The 20,707-nt window shown below is 52.9% G+C and overlaps 5 protein-coding genes and 2 non-coding genes across 7 annotated transcripts; 4 read left to right on the top strand and 3 right to left on the bottom strand.

The window, feature by feature from the left end:
• Nucleotides 1-7,001: 7,001 nt before the first annotated feature.
• VC83_05660 lies at nucleotides 7,002-7,074 on the top strand (the record flags this gene model as incomplete). Its single annotated transcript has 1 exon — nucleotides 7,002-7,074. It is a non-coding gene; the product is annotated as a tRNA-Gly (tRNA).
• Nucleotides 7,075-7,198: 124 nt separating this feature from the next.
• Nucleotides 7,199-7,271, top strand: VC83_05659 (the record flags this gene model as incomplete). The annotated part of the gene is made up of 1 exon: nucleotides 7,199-7,271. It is a non-coding gene; the product is annotated as a tRNA-Gly (tRNA).
• A 1,884-nt stretch (nucleotides 7,272-9,155) lies between these two features.
• VC83_05658 (uncharacterized protein) lies at nucleotides 9,156-12,456 on the top strand. The gene is made up of 3 exons (XM_024469276.1): nucleotides 9,156-10,007; nucleotides 10,062-10,270; nucleotides 10,320-12,456. The coding sequence occupies exons 1-3, from the start codon at nucleotides 9,724-9,726 to the stop codon at nucleotides 11,585-11,587; spliced, it is 1,761 nt and encodes a 586-aa protein (XP_024322994.1). The 5' UTR covers nucleotides 9,156-9,723; the 3' UTR covers nucleotides 11,588-12,456.
• Nucleotides 12,457-13,386: 930 nt separating this feature from the next.
• VC83_05657 (uncharacterized protein) lies at nucleotides 13,387-13,749 on the top strand (the record flags this gene model as incomplete). The annotated part of the gene is made up of 1 exon (XM_024469275.1): nucleotides 13,387-13,749. One exon carries the CDS (start codon nucleotides 13,387-13,389, stop codon nucleotides 13,747-13,749), a length of 363 nt encoding a protein of 120 aa, XP_024322999.1.
• Nucleotides 13,750-13,851: 102 nt separating this feature from the next.
• Nucleotides 13,852-14,942, bottom strand: VC83_05656 (uncharacterized protein; the record flags this gene model as incomplete). The annotated part of the gene is made up of 2 exons (XM_024469274.1): nucleotides 13,852-14,795; nucleotides 14,894-14,942. The coding sequence occupies 2 exons, from the start codon at nucleotides 14,940-14,942 to the stop codon at nucleotides 13,852-13,854; spliced, it is 993 nt and encodes a 330-aa protein (XP_024323000.1).
• A 759-nt stretch (nucleotides 14,943-15,701) lies between these two features.
• Nucleotides 15,702-17,286, bottom strand: VC83_05655 (uncharacterized protein). Its single transcript, XM_024469273.1, has one exon. It carries the CDS (start codon nucleotides 17,215-17,217, stop codon nucleotides 15,862-15,864), a length of 1,356 nt encoding a protein of 451 aa, XP_024323001.1. The 5' UTR covers nucleotides 17,218-17,286; the 3' UTR covers nucleotides 15,702-15,861.
• A 367-nt stretch (nucleotides 17,287-17,653) lies between these two features.
• VC83_05654 (uncharacterized protein) lies at nucleotides 17,654-19,506 on the bottom strand (the record flags this gene model as incomplete). The annotated part of the gene is made up of 2 exons (XM_024469272.1): nucleotides 17,654-17,991; nucleotides 18,049-19,506. The coding sequence occupies 2 exons, from the start codon at nucleotides 19,504-19,506 to the stop codon at nucleotides 17,809-17,811; spliced, it is 1,641 nt and encodes a 546-aa protein (XP_024323002.1). The 3' UTR covers nucleotides 17,654-17,808.
• Nucleotides 19,507-20,707: the final 1,201 nt, after the last annotated feature.

The raw sequence follows: 20,707 nt of genomic DNA, 5'->3' as shown, positions 1-20,707 counted from the left end.
GTACAATGAATGTCAGTATGACAGGAAAACCTACCAATTGCTCGCCCCAAAGTATCATTGGGTCGGGATGGAAGCGGACTGTTTGCGCAACAAGGATTTCTACACCCACTACCCGTACCCGAATACCCTATGCAACACCTCACCATGGACTTCAAGGAGTTCCCAAGGGACAAGCATGGATACGATAGCATCTTAGTGTTTATGGACCAACTCGGAAAGAGTTCGGTGACAATACCTTGCTACAAAACCACAACTGCACGCCAGATGGCGCAATTGTTCATCGAATGGATATACCGATTCGGACACACTCCGGAGTCGATTGTAAGCGACCACAGACCCCAATTCGTATCATCCTTTTGGCAAGAGTTCTGTCGAATTATCGGCGTTAAGGTTAAGCTGTCAACTGCCTATCATAAGCAGACCGATGGGCAGACGGAAATCATGAACCAATACATCGATCAGAGACTGAGGCCCTTCGTATCCCATTATCAGGATAACTGGAGCGAACTCATCCCCATAATGGACCGCGTGCAAATGACACTCCCCCACGCATCCATTGGCATGACCCCCTACCGACTCAAGTACGGAACCGATCCGCGTACGAGTTGGAATTGGAACACTCCGAAAAGCACCAACCCCCCAGGGAGACCCTAAACTGAGAGGAAGCCAAGGCGGTGGCAGACCGAATGCATACCGCATGGGTCCATGCAAAGGAAAACATGACAAAGGCACAAGAGGAAATGTCTAAGCACGCGAATCGATGCCGAAGGGCCATCGACTGGGACGTAGGAGATAGAGTGTACCTATCGACCAAAAATTTGAAAAACTCTCGTCCTAGCCGCAAGCTGGGCCAACAATGGGTCGGACCATATACGGTGTTGGAACGGATTGGGCACGCATTTCGATTGGAACTACCTACCGGTTCGCAAATACACGATGTGTTCTCACCAGACGTACTCATGAAGGATCCGAACAATCCCCTACCTGGTCAGGATCCGCCTGAGCCTAGCAGCGAAGTGATAGACGGCGTAGAGGAATGGGAAGTGGGAAAGATCCTCGCCGTAAGGCTCCACCGGAAGCAACTACAATACAGGGTTAGTTGGGTCGGATACGATCCGGACCCGGAGTGGTACCCAGCGTCAAACTTCATGAACTCTCCCCAGAAACTCAGAGAGTTTCATACGGAATACCCAGATTTACCAGGTCCACCTCAAGAACTACTCGGAGGGGTTACGGCAGGGGAGACGGGAAAGGAACAAAACTATGATCACGGAGGGAAAGACAAAGCGGAAGAAACAGAGTCGTTGCTGTCTGTGACTCTAAACTAAAATACCCTCCGAGCCAGGGTGCACTCACCACCGTAACCCTTGCGGGAGCCACCCTTCCCAAACGTCTCACCGGCGTCGCAACAAGCAGCTACCACCATGAGAGACGAAGGGTCGAAGTGACCCCACGCGAAGGGCCAGGCCCGAGTCCCCTCTGACACAAGGTCTTCCCCCACCTAGGCCCCATAGGCCGCCCCAACTTCCCCATCCTCCCCCTCCCTCCTTCCATCACCCCGAGTCGGAGCGACCGCGGGAGCGGCAGCGGTGGGCAGTTTGCCCACAGCAGCCACCAACTCCCCCAAGAGAGCAGGAACGCTCTCCTGTTCCATCCGGAGACGGCGCAGCGATGACTGAATTTGCTGCCCAGAGTCAGCATCGGAACCACACCGAGTCACGAGGGGAAGGGGGTCTACTCACGGCCAGCCCCAACTCGAGGGCAGCCCGAGTGGCGCGTGCCTCCTTGTAGAGGTCACGCTCCGCCTCGGAGCGGAACTTTGGCACGCTCTGGGCGGCCAGGAGGGCCACCCAATTGGCCTCGGTGGCGGCGGTGACGACGTCGGCGGGGATGAGGGGGGTGGCCTCTTCGGCGGCCAGGAGGGCCGCAAACTCTTCCCCAAGGAACCAGGGCAGCTTTCACCAAAGTCAGCAACGGCCAACCAAACCAAACTCCGAACCCCACAAGAAAACCTACTGGGACGCAAGGCGAGTGCTGCGACGTGCAGTACCCACACTTTGAACTGGTCGAGGACCAGACGCAGTCGTGGGACTGGATCCCACGGGCTTTGGCCTGAAGGCAGCGCAAACAGAGCACACGGAAGGCGACAGTAAGAGCCCCGGAGGGGGTGGGAACCGGCATCTTCAAATTTGGAATCTGTGATTCCGTCAGCCCAGCACAAGTTATCAACACCGCGCCAACGCGCTCCCATCACCTACTCGTTCTTTAGATTGGAGGATACTATACAATCTATCAGTATCATAAACAAACGGACGGGGAGGGGCCACTTACCGGTCTCGGGCGGGAGGGTTGCTGGCGTTGTTGTTGTAAGGTAAAAACAAGAGGAAGTGGGCGAAGCGGAATACTCAAATGTTGGCTTACAACAATGAACGCCGAATCGGGTTAGCGCGGCCACTTCTTCTTTCACATTTTACGAAAATTCTACTCAAACGGGTAGCGGACACCTTCCGGTACTGTTTCGGACCCCAAGAACAAACGTGAGATCCAACAAAAGCGAACTCCAGTTTCGCATGCCACACGGACCCTAACGCGATACCACCTCGGGATGACTACGGTGGCAAACAAAGCACCTTCCCGACGCGCACGACAAACGAAGTTGTTCCGGACGCAATTACCAGCCAACATTATGATAACAAGAAACGCTCCATTCACGGAGATGATACGGAGATGATTCGGAGACGTTGTGGACAGGATATTAGCCGCGTGCGTTGCGGACATGATACTAGCCGCGTGCCTTGCGGACAAAGCACTCTCTCAGGAGGGGGGTAGTGTAAGGATGCCTTCTCGTCTCTCATTCTAGGGAGTAGACTCCGGGTAGCCGCGGGGTCACGTATGATCATTTGGGTGGCCTAACTGAGTCGGAACCGAGTCGGATGGGTTTCGGATACTTGAGAAAATCGACTGACGGGGGTTCCCCATCATCTTTTTTGTATCCTTCATAGTAGACCTATAGGATAGCATCCGTTTAGCCTCCGACTCGCACTCTCATATGCTATTACTGTGAGCTGGGTGCCCTGTGTCCTTACATGCCTCCTCTGTCAAGTCAACCTTACGCAAGAAACCTCTGTGTCTTCTATCGTTTAGAAGTCAGCATTACTGTAAGGACACAGGGCACCCAGCTCACAGTAATAGCATATGAGAGTGCGAGTCGGAGGCTAAACGGATGCTATCCTATAGGTCTACTACGAAGGATACAAAAAAGATGAAGGGGGAACCCCGTTGAGTCTGTTTCCTTAACTCCCGAAACGGGCCCGACTCGGTTATCCCAACCCTAGCCCTGAACCTTCCACCACAACAGGTCTACATCAGCCCTGAACCCTATACACTTACCGTCCCCCACTATAGTGTAACTCGCTATATGCTCCTCTACTGGTTCGAAACCCCACCGAGTCGGATTGTATGCTTGTAGTGACCGTAACAGTTCTGAGACAGGTTCTTCGAGTATCTAGGTACGGAGGCATCCTTACAATTACAGTATTGATGATATAGGCGACGCCATTTTTGGATGTTTCTGGGTATTCTGGTAAATCTGTTGTATAGTTCACTTTATTACACGGGTTGCTTTATCGCTAACATCGCTGAAATAACTGTAGTTGTTTCGAGCTTAATGCATTAGTAATGCATTAGGTATATATAAGGCGGTTCTTACCCCCTCCTCTCCTTCTTCTGTGACAAGACGTTCTTCCCGATATCTGTCATCCTCAAATTGAAGATTACTATGAATGGTAACAGTATCAGACCATAGATTAAGTTGAGGTAGTGAAATTATCTCATCCATCGTGAATAATGCATTAGTAATGAATTACTACTGTTGTTGTTGCCATGTCCTATAGGTTTTAATTTGGCGAGAAATTAGGGCACTAATAGTGGGTGGAAGCAAAGTGCGACCACTTGAAGCAAGAGGAAGCAATGTGCGACCACTCAAAATTGTGACCATAAGTACCCCCACATAGTAATTTGTATGTAAAAGTACTTAAAAATTCAATTCTATGAAATTATCACTTTTTCATTCCCACTCCCATGCACTCCCATGCCCACCCTCACTCGCACTCTCATATTCTGACCTAGAATCAGCTTCTGGGTCAGTAATTGGGTCTTCTAGCTCCGGAGGAATTGGGAGGCCCGATTGAGTAAGCTGAGCCACGCTCTTCTTCCGGAGGCGCTCCTGTTTTTGGGCTTCAATTCCTGCTCGTTTGAGCTGCTTCCGGGCTCAGTTTGTAGCCTGGCTCTGCCTCCGGGCTTCTTTAGCAGTGAGCTTCTGGGCCTCAAGCTCAGCTGTCTGGGCCTGAAGCCCGGAGCTCACTGTCATACTGACATTCGTTGCACTCAGTTTGCTATCAAACTCAAGAGCAAACTTAGAAATCTCCTCCTCAAACCTACAAGTCACCATACATATCTGGGCTTATCACACCAACAACAGAAGCAATACTACTCAACGATTGCTGAAAACTCTTCTACTACATCTGTTTATGCTACATACATCACGGCATATCATTTGGACACTCATTGAACAAGTTATTAAGAAAATCTCCTCCTTAAGGGGGTGGGCCAATACTACCACATGGCATATATCTACCAACTAGAGGCCTAGGAACATGAACGATAGCTCTAGAAGCTTCTACAACCCTCTATGATTCATTACACGTCATCGCTCCTTAGTTACCCACAAGATTGGTTAAGTTATGACATAATTTGTCTATAGGTACTCTGACCTTGGACCTCCTTTTCACTTCCTATAGGCTAGGAACCCAAGAGATGGTTCTATGGGATTCTCTTACGTTCACTACATGATTAGCAAGCTAGTTGTGGGTCGCACTTGATTTCTAATACATTTACCAAGCCTGGTTAGTCATGGAAAGTCATGGAAAATAAGAGAACTACACTCCTTTGGCATAAATAGGATTGCCCTTTCCTTAAGAAAGGGCAAGCAGGCAATACAGTAAATCGACTAGCACATACTTCTACGTCTTTTCCAAGCTTCCAAGCATTGATCTTGTTATTCTCTGTTTTTGAAAAGTCAGTGAGGTGCTAACCTCTGACTTACCCCTGAGTTCTCAGACTCAACATTTGTTGCAACTTGTCTAAACCACTTCACCACATCATACACCTGATTGCTGCGTTGTGGAATAGTCTAAGCTACAACCCTTTGGCTCTGTTTCCTAAGACAGTGTGTTGTCTTAGTAAATTCATCCCTTCCTTGGGTGGCTAGATTCTCATATCTGGTGCACCCACCATTACACTCACCTCCACGCTGGAGTTGGGCCCGGCCCCCCCGCTTCTTCTTGGAGTTCTTGACCTGCTGCCGAACAGCCTGTAGGTCGAGCTCCTGGAGCTGGCCGGTGGCCAGAACCCGGGCTGCCCCAGTAAGTCAGTTACTGTAGCTCTGGCGTGAGGGGCTACTAAAGGCCTCTGGAACCCGCTCCTTCCACCGCTGTAGGCCCTGTTGTACACCCTGGTAAGTAGACAGAATAGGCATAATAGGCTGTGGCAGGGTAGGTGTTGTAGGCTCTATAGGCTCTATAGGCCCTGTAGGCATAGGCTCTGGGTAAGTACGTAGTTCTCAATAGCTATATCACAGCTTATAGGCCACATACCAGCTTTCTGGAACGCTGATTGTATGGTAGACTCCTTAAAGGTAAGCTCCCGCATTCGTGGGAGATCCCTCATAAATAGGGGTAGGTTGTAGGAAATGTCCACTTCCCGTATAGCACGGAGCACAGCCTGCCTATGCCAATGCTTGTAAGGCTGGAATATTCCCACGTCTAATGGCTGTAAAATGTGTGTAAGGTGGCTGGGAAACGTGTATAAGATAATGTGATTCTTTGCTGCTGTAATGATAAACTCAGGGCTTGTATGGCTCACATGAGAATCAAGCAGTAGAACCTTAGGATTTTCTAGGTCGTGTGGAGCAGTAAGCTGTATGAAGTGCTGTAACCACCGTAGAGCAAGCTGGCTATTAGAATAGCTAGTTTCTGAGAGTAATATCAGCTTGTCGCGATCGAGGTTTTCAGGGTACCACGCTGCCATATGGATTTTACCCGGTACAACAAGTACAGGTGCAATCTTATGTCCAGCTGCAGATATTGCCTCTATAATCGTAATAGATATACGATTCTCAAGGCTTGCAGTATAGAGCTGTGTTATAGCTCGGGGGACTATAACTCTCTCTCCTCCTGGAATTCCAATCCTAAATCCAGTTTCATCCATATTCCAAAGTGACTCTGGTTTTATACCATGCTGTAGTATAAATGCCATGTACTCTTCAAACCACTTTATAATAGCAGGCTCCTTCTGAGCTTGCGTACGCTGCTGTGCAATAGGCTTCGTAGTGATAAAATGGAAGTCTAGAAGCTCACTCTTAATATATTTAGTGAGCCAGCTCTGTGAGGGTGGAGGTAATGGGGCCCGTAGGTGGCATATTGCAGCATATACCATATGCCTATTAGCCCCAAGCCCTAGGTGATATTGCTCTGTAATCCAGGTCTTTAGGGCCTCCGTTTGGGCAGTAGATAGCACCTTATTCTTACCCCTGCGGGGCTTCTTCTGGCGGGCTGACCGGTTGAGGCTTGACCGTATAGTCGACCTATGGATCTTGAAGATCCGACTAGCTACGTCAATAGACTCAGAAGGGTTTTCTGACAGCCATTTACAGGCTTCTGATAGAGGAGTCCCTTCCATTGAATGAATTGCATTGATTTACTATATAAAATACTATGTACAGGAATGTTCGAGGTTTTAGTAAGGAGTAGCGGTGAACATATGTAGGTTGTGAGTTGTCGCAATTGAGTGGTCGCACTTTGCTTCCACCCACAATTATTATATACCGTTCTTCACGCTACCTGACCCTATCATGTGATGCTACGCGAGCTTGACCATTACCAAAAAATCAGTTATACAACGCTGTAAAATTCAATCTACGTGTTCCTTGCCAACAATAACCGGCTTCTGTGGTCCAATGGTTAGGATTCCACCCTTCCAAGGTGGAGGTTCGTGTTCGATTCACGGCAGTTGCAAACATCCATTAATTTTTTGGCTTTTTCTTTTGCTTCGTGTAGGGCTGAAAAGTTCTCTCCTGAATTTTTCTATTTTTTTATTCGTTCTTGTTACAGTTCTGCCTCGTTCCTGCCATCAATAACCAGCTTCTGTGGTCCAATGGTTAGGATTCCACCCTTCCAAGGTGGAGGTTCGTGTTCGATTCACGGCAGTTGCAAACATCCATCAATTTTTATGGCATTTCTTTTCCACTCGATCCTTTTTTTTTGGTAGATGGGTGACTTTTTACGATAAGTTACGGCCTTTCATTCTTGCCACATTCTGCTTCGCTACAGTGTAAATGCATCATTCCTGCCACCACGGTGATTAATTTTTTGCACGCCCAGAGAATGGGGAAGGAGCGACCCGCAAAATAATAAAGAACGAACGACCCGTCAGGAATGGAACGACTAACTCCCCGGGAGGCGTGCGAAGGAGCCCACGACGAGGATGACATCTTTACAGTATGAAACAAGCTCCGGCGGCTCCATCCGCGAAGCCGTGGTGTAGTGGGTGGCGTCGAAGGAGGGAGGGGTAGGGGAAGAAAGGCTGATAGCGGGGTAGGCGTGGTTGGCGAGCGAGTCAACAGCGTCTTGGAAGCGTCTTGGAAGCGTCTTGGAAGATGTCGTTGCGGGCTGTGCGCGACCCCAGGGGCCAGAACGTATGTGATAGGTTGCTTCATATCGCAGTCGACCGCATCGATTCATGCAGCGAAAATTGGGAGTGCAAACAAAGTATGTATGCGGAGAAACACATGCAACAATGATTCGCCGGTGCTCAGATCTGCCGGCGTTTCACCCCTGAACCGACAACCATTAACTTACAGTCGCCGTCTGACTTTGAATGTTGTGTCCGTCCCAGCATCACGTAATCCCCCCACAAGCGACCCATCGTACCTGACGCTAAACCTGTTCCTGGAGGGAGGGAAGTGCGCACTGAGCCGTGGGTCCACTTGGGGTTGCGATGCGCCGGGGGACTCGCCGGCTGTAGAGAGTATCACGGATGCACAGCAGGAGTACGGAGGTACTGGAGTGGTGTGAGAGATCTACGAGACGGGATAATGGTGAAGGAGGAAGGGAGTCGACCCATGCATTATCGTCATCGTCATCGGCATCCCCATCGGCGCACACCCATTCGGAGCAGATGCGCCGGAGCGGAGGGAAGGTGGCGGGTGTGTGGCGTGTGGATGGTGAGGAGGCGAGGGGAGGCGTGTGTTGGGCGATTGTGGCGAAGGTAGTCGAGTAGTGATTGACGTGCAGTAAGCCCCTTAACCCAGCATCCTCGTCTAGGGGTTGGAGAGGGTTTTGGTGGTAGGGTTGGTGGGGATTTTGGTGGTAGGGTTGGTGGGGATTTTGGTGGTAGGGTTGGTGAGGGTTTTGGTGGTAGGGTTGGTGAGGGTCTCAGTGGTTGGCCGTCGGTGAGGGAGTGAGAGGAGTAGTAGGAGGTCTCTATCTAACCACACCCACTCCCACAATCCACACCTCCCCCTCTTCTACCGCCCTTCCCTTTCCCCTTCCATCCAGCTGCTACCTAACCTAACCCACCACCCATCACCCATCACCCATCACCCATCACCATCACCCACAACTACATCCATCCACCCACTAAATCTACCCACCACCACCACCCACAACTACATCCACCCACTAAATCTACCCACCACCACCACCCACAACTACATCCACCCACTAAATCTACCCACCACCCACCACCCATCACCCACCACCACCACCATCACCCACAACTACATCCACCCACTAAATCTACCCACCACCCACCACCACCACCACCACCCACAACTACATCCACCCACTAAATCTACCCACCACCACCACCCACAACTACATCCACCCACTAAATCTACCCACCACCACCCACACTACATCCACCCACTAAATCTACCCACCACCCACCACCCATCACCCACCACCACCACCATCACCCACAACTACATCCACCCACTAAATCTACCCACCACCACCACCACCACCCACCAACTTACTACCTACACCCACAAAACCTACACCCACCAAAACCCACCTCACCTACTACCCTACCTACAACTCTTCCTCCTCCTCTCCTCCTCCTCCTCTCCTCCTCCTCCTCTCCTTGACACTCCCATCATCGTCGCCTTCACGTCGTCGCTGCTGCTGAACGAAAAATCTTCTTTTCCTCCTCGTCCTTCTATTTTCTTTTCATCGTTCAGCCATTACGGATACCTGTCACTCCTTTCAGGTCCGATACTTTCATTCGGCTCAACAACCAGCTATTACAATCTCGACTTCACACTCATTTTCTGACCAACGACACCCACCGATCTTCATCCAACGCTAGTCCAACAACAACACGACAACCCCGCGCCTCGAGCACCATACTCTCTATTTCCTGCCAGTTACAGCGAACCATTATATACCGAGTCAACACGCTCCTCTCATTCTCGACGTTCCTCACACACGAACCCGCCCGACCAGATCTCTCCATCGACACACCGCCGCTCTCCGAACTTCGGCAAGTCTTCGACCACGGCAACCACCGCAACACGAACCCGAGAGTGACCCGTAACCCTTTGTTTACCTGGCAGGCTGCGTCCACGACCGGGCCACCACCCGCTTCCCGGCGAGCTCAGACACCATGTCCGAACATGGGGACAACGAGCCGAAAAAGATGGCCACGCCGTCCCCGTCTCCCTCCGCCTCGGCCACAACCAGCAACTCTGCCTCGCGACGCCCGCCGCGGAAGAGCACCCTGACGCAGCAGCAGAAGAACCAGAAGAGACAGCGCGCGACCCAGGACCAGCTGGCCACACTCGAGCAGGAGTTCCTCAAGAACCCGACGCCGACTGCGTCGGTGAGGGAACGGATCGCGGATGAAATCAACATGACGGAGCGCTCGGTGCAGATTTGGTTCCAGAACAGGTATGCTGAGAGCTACACTCTTGACGCGACCGGTGCACTAATGAAGACGTGTAGACGTGCCAAGATCAAGTTGCTGGCTAAGAAGGGCATTGAGGGCGGTGAGGATATCGATAACATTCCAGAAGGCATGCGTCAGTACCTTGGCCTACAAACTATGGAGTCTGGCAGGCCTATGGGCGCAAACTTCATGGGGCGCGACGGACTTGTGTCTTATCGCGCAGGAGGCATGATGGGTGCTGACCAGGGCCCCCAGGGCAAAGTTCGTAAGTAAACCCCTTCACTGTACGCGGTCCCCTTACTAAGACCCTGAAGTCATCCACCATTTCCACTGTAGGTCCCTGCAGATTGGAACCTGGAAACGAATTGGCCAAACTATGATGGACCTTATCATTTTCTACTCGCCCAAGAAGGAGTGCATGACGTACTATATCAACAACGACCAGGCTGGCTACAAGATCGAATACCCTTTCGCATACATCAAGAACATATACCTGGAAAATGGCGATATTGACGGAGGAAGTCAAGGGGGACTAGTCGTGGAGCTTAACCGGCCCCCGATGTTTTTCATGGATTGTTCTGGATCAGGCGGGTTTGTTGATGTTGGGGATTTCACAGAGGAGCACCAAGCGTCGCAAGTTTTAATACACAGGCTTGGAGGACACCCGAAGGTCCTGAGTGGACAACTAGCTAAGCTTGCCAACCTGGATTCATTCATCAACCGTCACAACCCATTCGAGTCTCAGCACCAGTTGGCCGTTTCGGCGCCCAACTCTCCAATCGGACACCGCCCCGCATCCCAACCAAACTACAACGCGCAGGCACACGTCGGCATGTTCCAGGAGCAATGGGGTATTGGCGTCCACCCCGGCGCACGCGGACCAGGTCACAAACGCCAAAGGAGTAGATCCGTACCGACGGCCATCGACTTCTCCATGTTCAGCGCGCCTATGCCGTCTTTCCTCATCCAGCACCCCGGCGAGCATCAAACGCACCACAGCCCCAACATCTTCGCGCCTGTCCCGCAACAGCCAAACAACCTTACCCCGATGGGCTCGAACTTACGGATCGATACTTCGACGGGTTACGGCATGGATTTCAGACAATACCCCATGTCCGCCGCCACGACGACCCCGCCATCCGACTACGCAAGCCCCTCCTTCTACTCCCAAGGTCCCGAGACCGGCCCACTCCAGGCATCCAGCTACAATACTCCCTACACCGTCCCCTTCCTCTCCCCCATGGTCGACCCCTCCTCCATAGTCCCCCCCTCGGTCTCACCCCTCTCCTTCATGAGCCACGGCGACCCCGCTATCGTCGACCAATCCCCGCCACTCTCCATGATGCACCGCTCCGGTTCCGCCGACGCCTACAACATGAACCACGCCAGCCTCTCCGACGACGGCTCCGGGCTCAACGAGATGTACTCCAAACACTCCCTCACCCTGCCCATGCACCAGAACTCCCCGTCACCCGCATACCTCGAGCAATCGCAGGCAGACATGGAGATGAACCAGCTTGTCGAGTTCGAACCCATAGACCCGGCAGGCCTATCCCCCGAACCGAACTCGGGACACAGATGATGCCTTATGACACCCCACTGACGGCCTTGGTTTCGCGGGTTCCTACGACGCGGTGTTTTTCATTCTTGGGATCGGAGTGCGTAAGATTGGAACGGGAAACAACGGGGAGCGGATTTTCGTTGGCGTTTTGAAACGTTGGGTTTGTTTGGAATTTGGGTTTTTAATGGGGCGGGTTGTCGGGGATCTGGGGATTCAGCTAAGGGCTGTTGATAACTCGTGTTTTTTTGCTTTTACGGCCGATGTTGTTTTTTTGCTGCGTTTTGTGAGGGTTATTGTGTTCCCCCACTCACGTCGCTACCTATCTACCCCTTTTTTTGTTCTGTCTGGCACAGCGATTTATTCATCATATCATAATTCGTCCTTTATTTTTTGTCTCAAAAACCCTACTCACCAATATCTTACTTCTTGCGGTACGGAAATCTTCGAGCTTTACGTTTTTGTTTTGCCTTTTTTGACAACCTTTTTTTGTTCCCTTTGTTCAACACTAGTTTCTTGCGAGTTGCGCGTTTTTTTGATGGCATTGTTCAGTTTTTGAGGCAGTGCAGTGCAGTTGTGCAGTCTTCGAGCAATACGCGGAGAGAGAGCATTTATATATACCCTTTCTGTATGGAAGACCGCGGGGATGGGAGTGGTGGTGGATGATTATGAAGTTGGCGAAGTGGAGGAAGTGATCAACCACTTAGAGAGAGAGCGGGGGAAGGGAGAGCTGGGACCGCAAGGGCCCCGCGGCGGACGGGCAAACGGCGGTGAATAAACTGCCGGCTGCCACGTCCGTTGCTACCCCCTGTGGTGCCCAGGCTATTAACCTGGATGGGGGATCTTTTATCTTTGAAACAAACTTTTTTTTGTTCCCTTTTTTTTTTTTCGGGGGGGGGGGGGGGGCGAGGGAGGTTTTATGTATGTCCTTTGGGTGGAGTCCTGCAGGATGCAGTCCACCGAGACGGGTGTGACTGACTGAGGGATGAGTGAGGGGAGGATAGGGGTATAGGGGGCCAGGAGGAGGACGAACGGATGGTGGGGTAGTGTTCGTAGCAACGTACTTGTATATCGGTCGGCTGAGCCGATGGATGGGAATTCATACACATCTACACCCGATTTTTGCCTTATCCCTGTGCGCTGTGAGATGATACCTTGTTTGCTGATACTTGTACTCTAAAGCTAGAGAGTCAACTCACCTCTCCCCTCTCGGGGTGGGCCCTACCCTACCATATAAATATAAAATCTACCCCTTTCAGCCATGTAAGGAAGGAACGAAAAATCCAAAATATGGCTACCCACGGTCGTTCCTTCCCTTGTAACAACTATAAAGTTCCAAGGTAGGAAGGGCCGCTCCTCCTCTATATAGTCGATCGTTCCTTCCTCACATAGTCAGCGGTTCCTTCCCTTATAACTATAAAACCCAAGGTTAGGAAGGAACGTTCCTTTCCTCTGGAGTCGGGCGCTCTTTCCATTTGAAAGTGGCCGTTCCTTCCTCAGTTAGTCGGTCGTTCCCTCTTTTATAAATGTAACCCCCTAGGAAGGAAGGACCGTTCTTTCCTTCTAGAGTCGATGGTTCCTTCCTCAGCTAGTCGGTCGTTCCTTCCCTCATAACTGTAAAGCCCAAAATAAGAAGGAACGGTCCTTCCTTACTGGAGTCGCTCTTTCCTTTAGAAGCCGGTCGTTCCTTCCCTTATAAATGCAAAAACTCACTAGGAAGGAAGGACCGCTCCTTCCTTCCTTCCCTCTGGTGTCGGTCGTGATCAACGGCTTCGTCGCGCCCCCAGGTTTCCAGCCCGGCCCCCAGGGGCGATTATTCCACAATGCCCGAGTGGATGAAGTACAACGCCGAAACCGACACCTTCACCGTCACCCCCACCGACGCCACCACCATTTTCTACCACGACCTCCCCCCCGGCGCCGCCTCCCTCATCGCGTCGCTCCGCTCCCACAGCGCAGGCTTCTTCTTCAGCACCACCACGCACGCGGCCTGGACGCACATCCCGTCTACGTATCTGATCGGCATGGCGGACCGGACGCGGTTCACGGCCGCGGTGTCGGAGTTGATGATTCAAGGGGCGAGGGGGGTGGAGAAGAGTGCGTTTGGTGTTGTGGAACGAGTGGACGGTAGGAGCGCTGAGGAGGACGGCGGGGGAGGCGGTGTAGGATGTGTGGGTGGGGTGTGAGTTGGTTGTTGGCCGGGAGCTGCACGGCGCGATAGTGCGTAGTATATAGCTCATATAGTTCACATGTAGTGGGTTCGAATTCTCGTAGAAGCCGATTATGGCCTACACGTCACTATAGAGGATGAGCTTCCCCTCGCTCCCATCCCAAACTTCCATCCAGACCCAGGCCCTACCTGCCTCCCCCCAGAGTAATCCAAACGGGTCCGAATCTTTCTCAAACACCCCGTCCGCAACGCCCTGCGCGACCTTCTCAGGCGTTGCAAGGCAAAGAAAGTGCTCTTTCTGCCGCGGCTCAAGCACCAAGGCATTGCCTGTGATACCATGACAGATATTGGGCTCTTTAGTCAGGAGGCCCCTCTCCCACGTCATCTTACTCCCAAGCACGATGGCCTTGTCAATCTTCTCATGCAGCGCAGTAAAATGCTGTCTGATAGCCAGGAGCGAGATAAGGACGCCCGGCGCACCGTGGCAAAATTGGATGAGCCCTTTCTCCTTGCCCTCAATAACTGGCCAGTTGCCCTCTTCGCCCTGCACATTCAAGAGCTCCAGAAGCTTGCTTTCCAGCTTGGGAGCGTAGGATGGATCACTCAAGAAGATCTGGGTCAGGATTCCAATATCGCCATGCACTGCCCCTATATATCTCCGATCGCTCCAGCTCCAAGGCTGCTGCGGGAGGATATCCTCGATTAGCAATGTGATGACCTCGTTTACGGCCGTGGTCAGATTAGGCAGCCACTTTCGTATTATGCGCAGAATATAGAGCGCGCCTGCGCGGCCTTTCATCCACTCGCAGTAAGTTGGATCCGTCTCGAGGTTGCGGAGTGCATCTATCACTTCCATTCCACGACTCTCATCTTGGTAGAGACACGCCTTGATGGCATTGGAAGTTAGAAACTCGTTAGTAATTCCACAGCTCTCATTCAGCAAAGTAGGCACAGAGTCATGCCCCAACTCGATGTAGGCCTTGCACCAATCCACTGGCAGCTTGCCCTCGATCTCCAAACCGGGGTGTTTGATGGAGAGGGTCCAGAAGAAGTAGGCTATGGCTGTGGGACCGACAAATAAGCCGCGGTGAACGTGGCCGCGGAAGAGCGATGACCATGGGAGCTTGGGTGGACAGTCTCAGATTATCCGTGATGCTGACTGGATGAGATATGCTTTTGGGTCCCCCAATCGGAGCAGCGTCGTTGCATCGCTCGCTCTCGAAGAAGCGTTTGTTTTCTGAGAGTACTAGGGATGGATTAATAGCCATGGTAATTTCAGTAGTAAAGTATCAAAGGATAAGTTTTTGAATTCACAGCACTGAGATGTATATTGCTAATGATGAACCTACAATATAGGGACCAACGATGGTCATATGAGGGGTCGGTCGTATGTTAGGATCATCTTAGCGTCGCGTTACGAAGATATGAGTGTTGTGTAAGCAGTAACGTAAGTTAAGCAGGATGATTTCCCAGATATTCAAATGCTCTACAGCGTCGTCAATGGTAATATTTGGTTTTATAAATGCGCTTTGCCAATAGGCGTAGCATGGTCATATTTTACATTCACATAGATATAGACCCATATATTACACGTCGCCCCGAACCCGGGTTTGAAACCCCTTGCCCCCTAATCTATCCCCATAACGCCCCATAACACCCACACGTCGAACCCACGATCATGTATCCAAGACAGGACGCAATGTGTCAATGGCGTGACATCAGATGAACGCCGTCTGGTTCGATTTGCGCAGTTCTTGAGCTGCTTGTGCGATATGTATATTGTACAGTCCTTTGCTGGTGGTGGTGTGCTTTGGTGGGGGGAAGCAACCGTGTTTCGTGATATCATTAATATGCCATGGTCGGGATGGTAGAAGGCGGCTTTCTCAAGGTAGCTCGGGAGAGGCGATCCTTCCCGACCGGATACTCGCCGAGGAAGTCACGCAGAACGCTCCTTCCCTGTCTGACCGGATACTCGACGAGGAAGTTACGCAGCAACGCTCCCTCCTGTCCAGCCAAATACTCGGCGAGGAAGTTACGCAGCAACGCTCCTTCCCTGGCCGATCAAGGCCCACCACGAGCCCTAAGCAGGTAGACCAAGCACCCTCGTAGTCCCTCACAACAACCGCACTCATCTAAGCTGTCCCGAAACCTTCATATGCTCAAACTTCAACGCCTCGCTATCATGCAATTCGAAACCAAAATTCCACAGCCCCCTCGCAGCTCCAATGCTGTACCTCTCGCTCGGCTTATCCGGTTCGCCAAACACCTGCTTCATCGTCTTCCTCCCAATATGCTGTATAACACTCGGCGTCAGCGCCCATCTTTCAAAACCCTCTTCGATTGCCCACGTCTCCACAGCCACATCCGCCGGGCCAGGCGGCACCGACTCTAACCTCGCCACGAGTTTCGGCATGATATCCTGCGAGAACACGAGGCCCTGCGCGCAGCAGCCGTAGCTATTCATGAGACTCACTCCCGGTGGTAGCGGTTGCATGCTGACGCGCCCGGCGAGGAAGTAGAGTATGATGCAGGCGGGGACGAAGCCAAGGCAGAAAGTTGCGATGAGGGAGTTGGTGAGGCTCTTGCGGGCGGAGGGGGCGCGGTTGCGGATAATGAGGGCGAGGAGCGCGGGGATCGTCGCGAAGAAGATGCTCCATGCCAGGTATGTGGGCCACTCTTCCGAGTTCCATCCCAGAAACTTCTCGGTGTAGAAGAGACGCAGGTAGACCCACGTCTTGTTCTCGTCATGCTTCTCCTTCACCTCTTCGAGAGCGCGGAGCGTGTGGTGGTACCACCCGTCTTGTGCCAGGACATCGTCTTCAACCATGGCGATCCACGTTGCTCCCGTTTGCCGGCAGTGGTCGATCAGGTAGAGGAAGTCGAACATGAGTTTCTCGTTGAACTTGCGCTCCTTCTCCAGCTCCTTCAGGCGAGCCATCTTGGAACCAGAGACATTGTAGCTAAGCGGCGCGTCGAGCAACCCAGACAGCCATGGCGCATTGAATAAGGGGTGGTCGGAGGGATTCGTGTGCGCGAACAATACGGCGAAGTGAATGCTGTTCCGCTCCTCCGGTGTCAGATCCCGCACCAGCGACCCGACGGCTACCTGTACGTATTGGTCTTCAGGCCTCTTCACACTCGACATGCCAATGCAGAGGGTGGGTTTATGGGGGACATCGGTGCCGCCAAGGGTGCCTCGTGGAGGGCTCGGCGACGTCGCCTCGGAAATCAGGAACTCGTTCACCTGCGATTGACGCACGACGCTGTAGAATGGGCGGTATCCCGCTATGGGGTCGAAGAAGAAGGAGCCAGGGTCGCGGTAGAATGTCTGGTGGCAGTAGACGATGGCGGCGAGGAAGAGCAGCGATAGCGCCGTGAAGGCATTGATGTGCCAGCGCGTGAAGGGGGACTGGTGCCGGACTGTCAGGCCGCCATTGGAGAGGCGTGAGTAGCCGGCGGATAAGAGCCCGCGGCCCCAGAACATAGCTGCGAAAGAGTTGATGTCCTGGTTCTGGGATCTGGATATTATATCTTAAGGGCAAGATTACTGAGGCCAAGGAACTTAAAGGTCGCGCACCGACCCCAAAGAGGCAAATAAGCAAATAAGAGTACTTAGCACTCTTGGCACCCTTCCATTCGCTCACGCCCCGCATTCCTGCGATTAAGTGGGTCTGGCTAATTATACACTGGCTATACATAGTATAGGTCATGTCTGGCCGAATCTGGTAATTCTGTAAATTGAGAAGAGAGATATTTCTACCCATCATTTTTGTTGATCACCAACGACGGCCCCCCGCAGTTTTCGGCTTTGTCAGGTGCCGATCCTGACTTGTAAGTCAAAGGGTCCATCACGGGACCGTGCCGTTGACGGGCCAGGCACAGATTACCCAGATTACCCAGATTATATCCAGATCAACTCATTCGCATTCCAGCGTTCCCTACATCTATAACTATATAAATTTCGCAATCATGGATATCATAAATCTCGACAAAACGCCCCTCCTCCATCCCACGCTTAATCACTCACTCATAGATCCTGCCATCCTCGTACATCCCATCCCATTCAACCCACTTTTCAGAAATACACGCTGCGCTTCTTCTTGACCTTTTGCCTCCCTCCTTCCCCTTCAACTCCTATCCCCAGCAGTCTGCTCACACTCCCACTGCTACTCCCATGCGTCTGCGGATGCGACGTCCCCGAGTTGCTTCGTTTATTCTTCGTCGGCGGAGGAGCTGACGCATTCGGACCGGACCACCACTATATCTCATTAGCCCCCATCACCACGTCGTGTCACAATAAAACAGAAGTCCTTACATTATTCAGCGTCTGCGACGAAAACGGCCCCGTCTGCGCCGCATTAGCGCTCACCGGGCGCTGCACAGGCGAAGGCTGCGAGTGCGGCGCCGAGAAGTGCTGCGGGAGCTGTTGCATCGGCTGGGCCTGGTTATATAGATTCTGCCGGTTCTGTTGCCCGCTCGTGTATCCCTGTGGCCGCGGTGGCATCGCAGGGCCCTGTATATATGAGACCGGGCGCGCGGGGAGCGGGGGCGCGAAGTGAACAGTCGGCTGGGCGCCGTCGTCACGCACGGTAGCAACGCCGTATTGTCTACGCAAGCGCTCAGTCTCCTTCGCGACTTCAGCGTCGCGGCGCGCTTGCTCTTTGGCTTCGGCTTCGAGCATCTTCTTGATGCGCTTCTGCTCCTCGCGATCGCGGCGGTCTCGCTCCTTTTGTTCGTCTCTGCTGCGGCGGTCGCGGTCGCGCTCTTCGGACTCGACTTGGGCGCGTAGGCGAGCGGTTTCTTGGTTCATCTGCCATTGGTCTAGAGGGCTCATGGAGTGGTTGTTAGATGGAGGTGAGGCTTGGGTGCGTGGAGGGGCTTGGGCGTTGGATATTGGTGGTGGGAGGGAGTATGCGCCGAGGGCGGGGGTGGGTGCTGCGGTCTGCCTGGCGCCGCTCATAACGGGTCCGGGTCCGCTGAATTTTCGGGCTGGGGAGGCGATGGCTGGGGCGGCGACGGTGCTGATGTTGAACATTTCCTTTGAGGCTTCGAAGAAGATATCTTTTATGACGGTTGCGCCTAGTAAAATCACAACCTCGAGACCCTTTGTATCTTCAACATCCACCCGGTGCATATTCGGCTCGTACATCGTCATCTCCTTGCCCTTCCGAAACATGGCAATAGTGATATCAGGCTCCTTGCTCTTCTTCCCATTCGTAGACTTCCCCGCCATGAAACAAGTGATATCCTTGGACAACTTCCCATCCTTCTTCCACTTAAACGTCACCTTAGGCGTAACTATCGACGCCGCAGGATCGCTCTGCTCCCTATCCAACGACGACGCCGATGGCAGCCTAAACGTCTGCTGCGGCATCTCAAACTCCCAGTACGCCGACAAATTCCACGACCCCGCGATCTGCTTCACGGCCACCTGCTGGTCCGGGTTATACAACTGTATCGTGAAGCTATTCGGCACGATCGGCACCGGCGGCGGGGTGAGCCCGTTGTTTGCGCGGATCTCGGCCTGGGAGAGCGTCGGCTGCGTCCATTCTGGCTGCACGAGGACTTCGGCGTACAGGACGTCCGGGTTGTGCGAGTCGTAGAGGGCGACGGCGTAGCAGTTGCGCGCTTCGGGGGTCTGCTTGGGGTCGGGTCGGCGGAGGGTGTATTCGGGACTGAGCTCTTGGCCGCCTTGGCCTAGGTAGATTGTGCTTCGGAGAGGGTCATCGGGGTTTGGCTTCATGAAGAAGGCGGGTAGGTTTTCGTCCAGCATCTCGGAATATATGCTGCCTTGCACCTAGTGCCGTGGGGAGCTGTGAATGGTGTAGTGAGCTTCAACGAAGACATGCAATATATGCAGAGTTGAAGGCCCTAGGTTATAAGGTTATTTGGCCTATGCCAGCCCTTGTAGAATGCGATTTCGACTTGGTTTGAAGAGTGTGGGGCGAGTACGTTTGCAATTACGACGTCTTATCAGCCTCACGGGTTGAGGCTGAGCCTTTTGAGTCCCGCAATTTTGTACCTCGGGTTTTATTCTTGGGCAAAAGTTTTATATACCCTGCAATTTACGTGATAAGTTTTATATACCCTGCGAAAAATGAAACCCCCTTCGACCAGTAAAAACCCCCCAATCCCTCTCCCCCGTAGCCCCCCGTAGCCCCCCCCCAACCCCCCAACCTCGCCGTCGCTCCTTTCGACGGCCTCATTCATGAGACCGTCGGCAGCTCCGGGCGTTATGCCCAGGCTCCCCACAGGTGGAGCAGCGGCTGCGTACCAAGTCCGGTACGCGCGCCACGACTGCTCCCAGGGGGAGCAGTCCACCGTGGTCCCTGGCTGCTCGCCGCCCTCGAGGGCGGCGAGCATCCTCCTGACGAACCCGCTCTTTCTTGGGCCGACCACGAGGTATTCTCGTAGTCGGCGGCTGGCAAGGGTCTTCTGGTTCTACCAGAAGACCCGACATATCCATAGGAGGCATGGCAAGCTCGTATTGAGCTTGCCATGTCGTAGATAGTAAAAGGGGGGGCAAGTAGGCACCTACTTGCCCCCGTAATCGTAGAATCAAGGCAATGGCATGCCCACATGGCACGCCATTGTCTTGATATCGACGGCAGGAACAGGTTCCTGCCGTCAAATCCACCAGGTGTACAGCCCCGTCGGGCTGTATCACCCTTCCCTCCGTGGGAGTAGAGACTTGGACCATATTGGTCCGAGCCCACTCCCTCCCAGCCGCCACAAGACCCACGAGAAGAGGGGGTTCTTGATGGCTAGCCACAGCCCTTGAGGCTGTGGCTTTTCGATCAGCGCGCTGTGCCATCACACGATGCCACAGCGCGTCAAGGAGCTCCACAATTGGGAGCTCCCGCTCAAACCGGAGAGTCTTATTCAGACTCTCCACGATATTTGAGGTATCGTGGCCGTATCGACGGCCACGACATAAAGCCGCTGCCCAGGTATCTGGGTCAGCGGCTTCTAAA

The sequence above is a fragment of the Pseudogymnoascus destructans genome (assembly GCF_001641265.1).
Source record: "Pseudogymnoascus destructans isolate 20631-21 unplaced genomic scaffold scaffold_14, whole genome shotgun sequence".
In the NCBI taxonomy this organism is placed as follows: Eukaryota; Fungi; Ascomycota; class Leotiomycetes; order Thelebolales; family Thelebolaceae; genus Pseudogymnoascus; species Pseudogymnoascus destructans.
The sequence above is the reverse complement of the archived record's forward strand: the minus strand, read 5'-3'. Positions and strand labels throughout refer to the sequence as shown.

Excerpts from the sequence above, each read along its gene's own strand:
- VC83_05658 (XM_024469276.1), top strand. The coding sequence starts at position 9,724 with ATGTCCGAACATGGGGACAACGAGCCGAAAAAGATGGCCACGCCGTCC. Across the intron at positions 10,008-10,061 it reads CAGATTTGGTTCCAGAACAG|ACGTGCCAAGATCAAGTTGC; the intron begins GTATGCTGAGAG and ends GAAGACGTGTAG. Across the intron at positions 10,271-10,319 it reads GGGCCCCCAGGGCAAAGTTC|TCATCCACCATTTCCACTGT; the intron begins GTAAGTAAACCC and ends AAGACCCTGAAG.
- VC83_05655 (XM_024469273.1), bottom strand. The coding sequence starts at position 17,217 with ATGTTCTGGGGCCGCGGGCTCTTATCCGCCGGCTACTCACGCCTCTCC.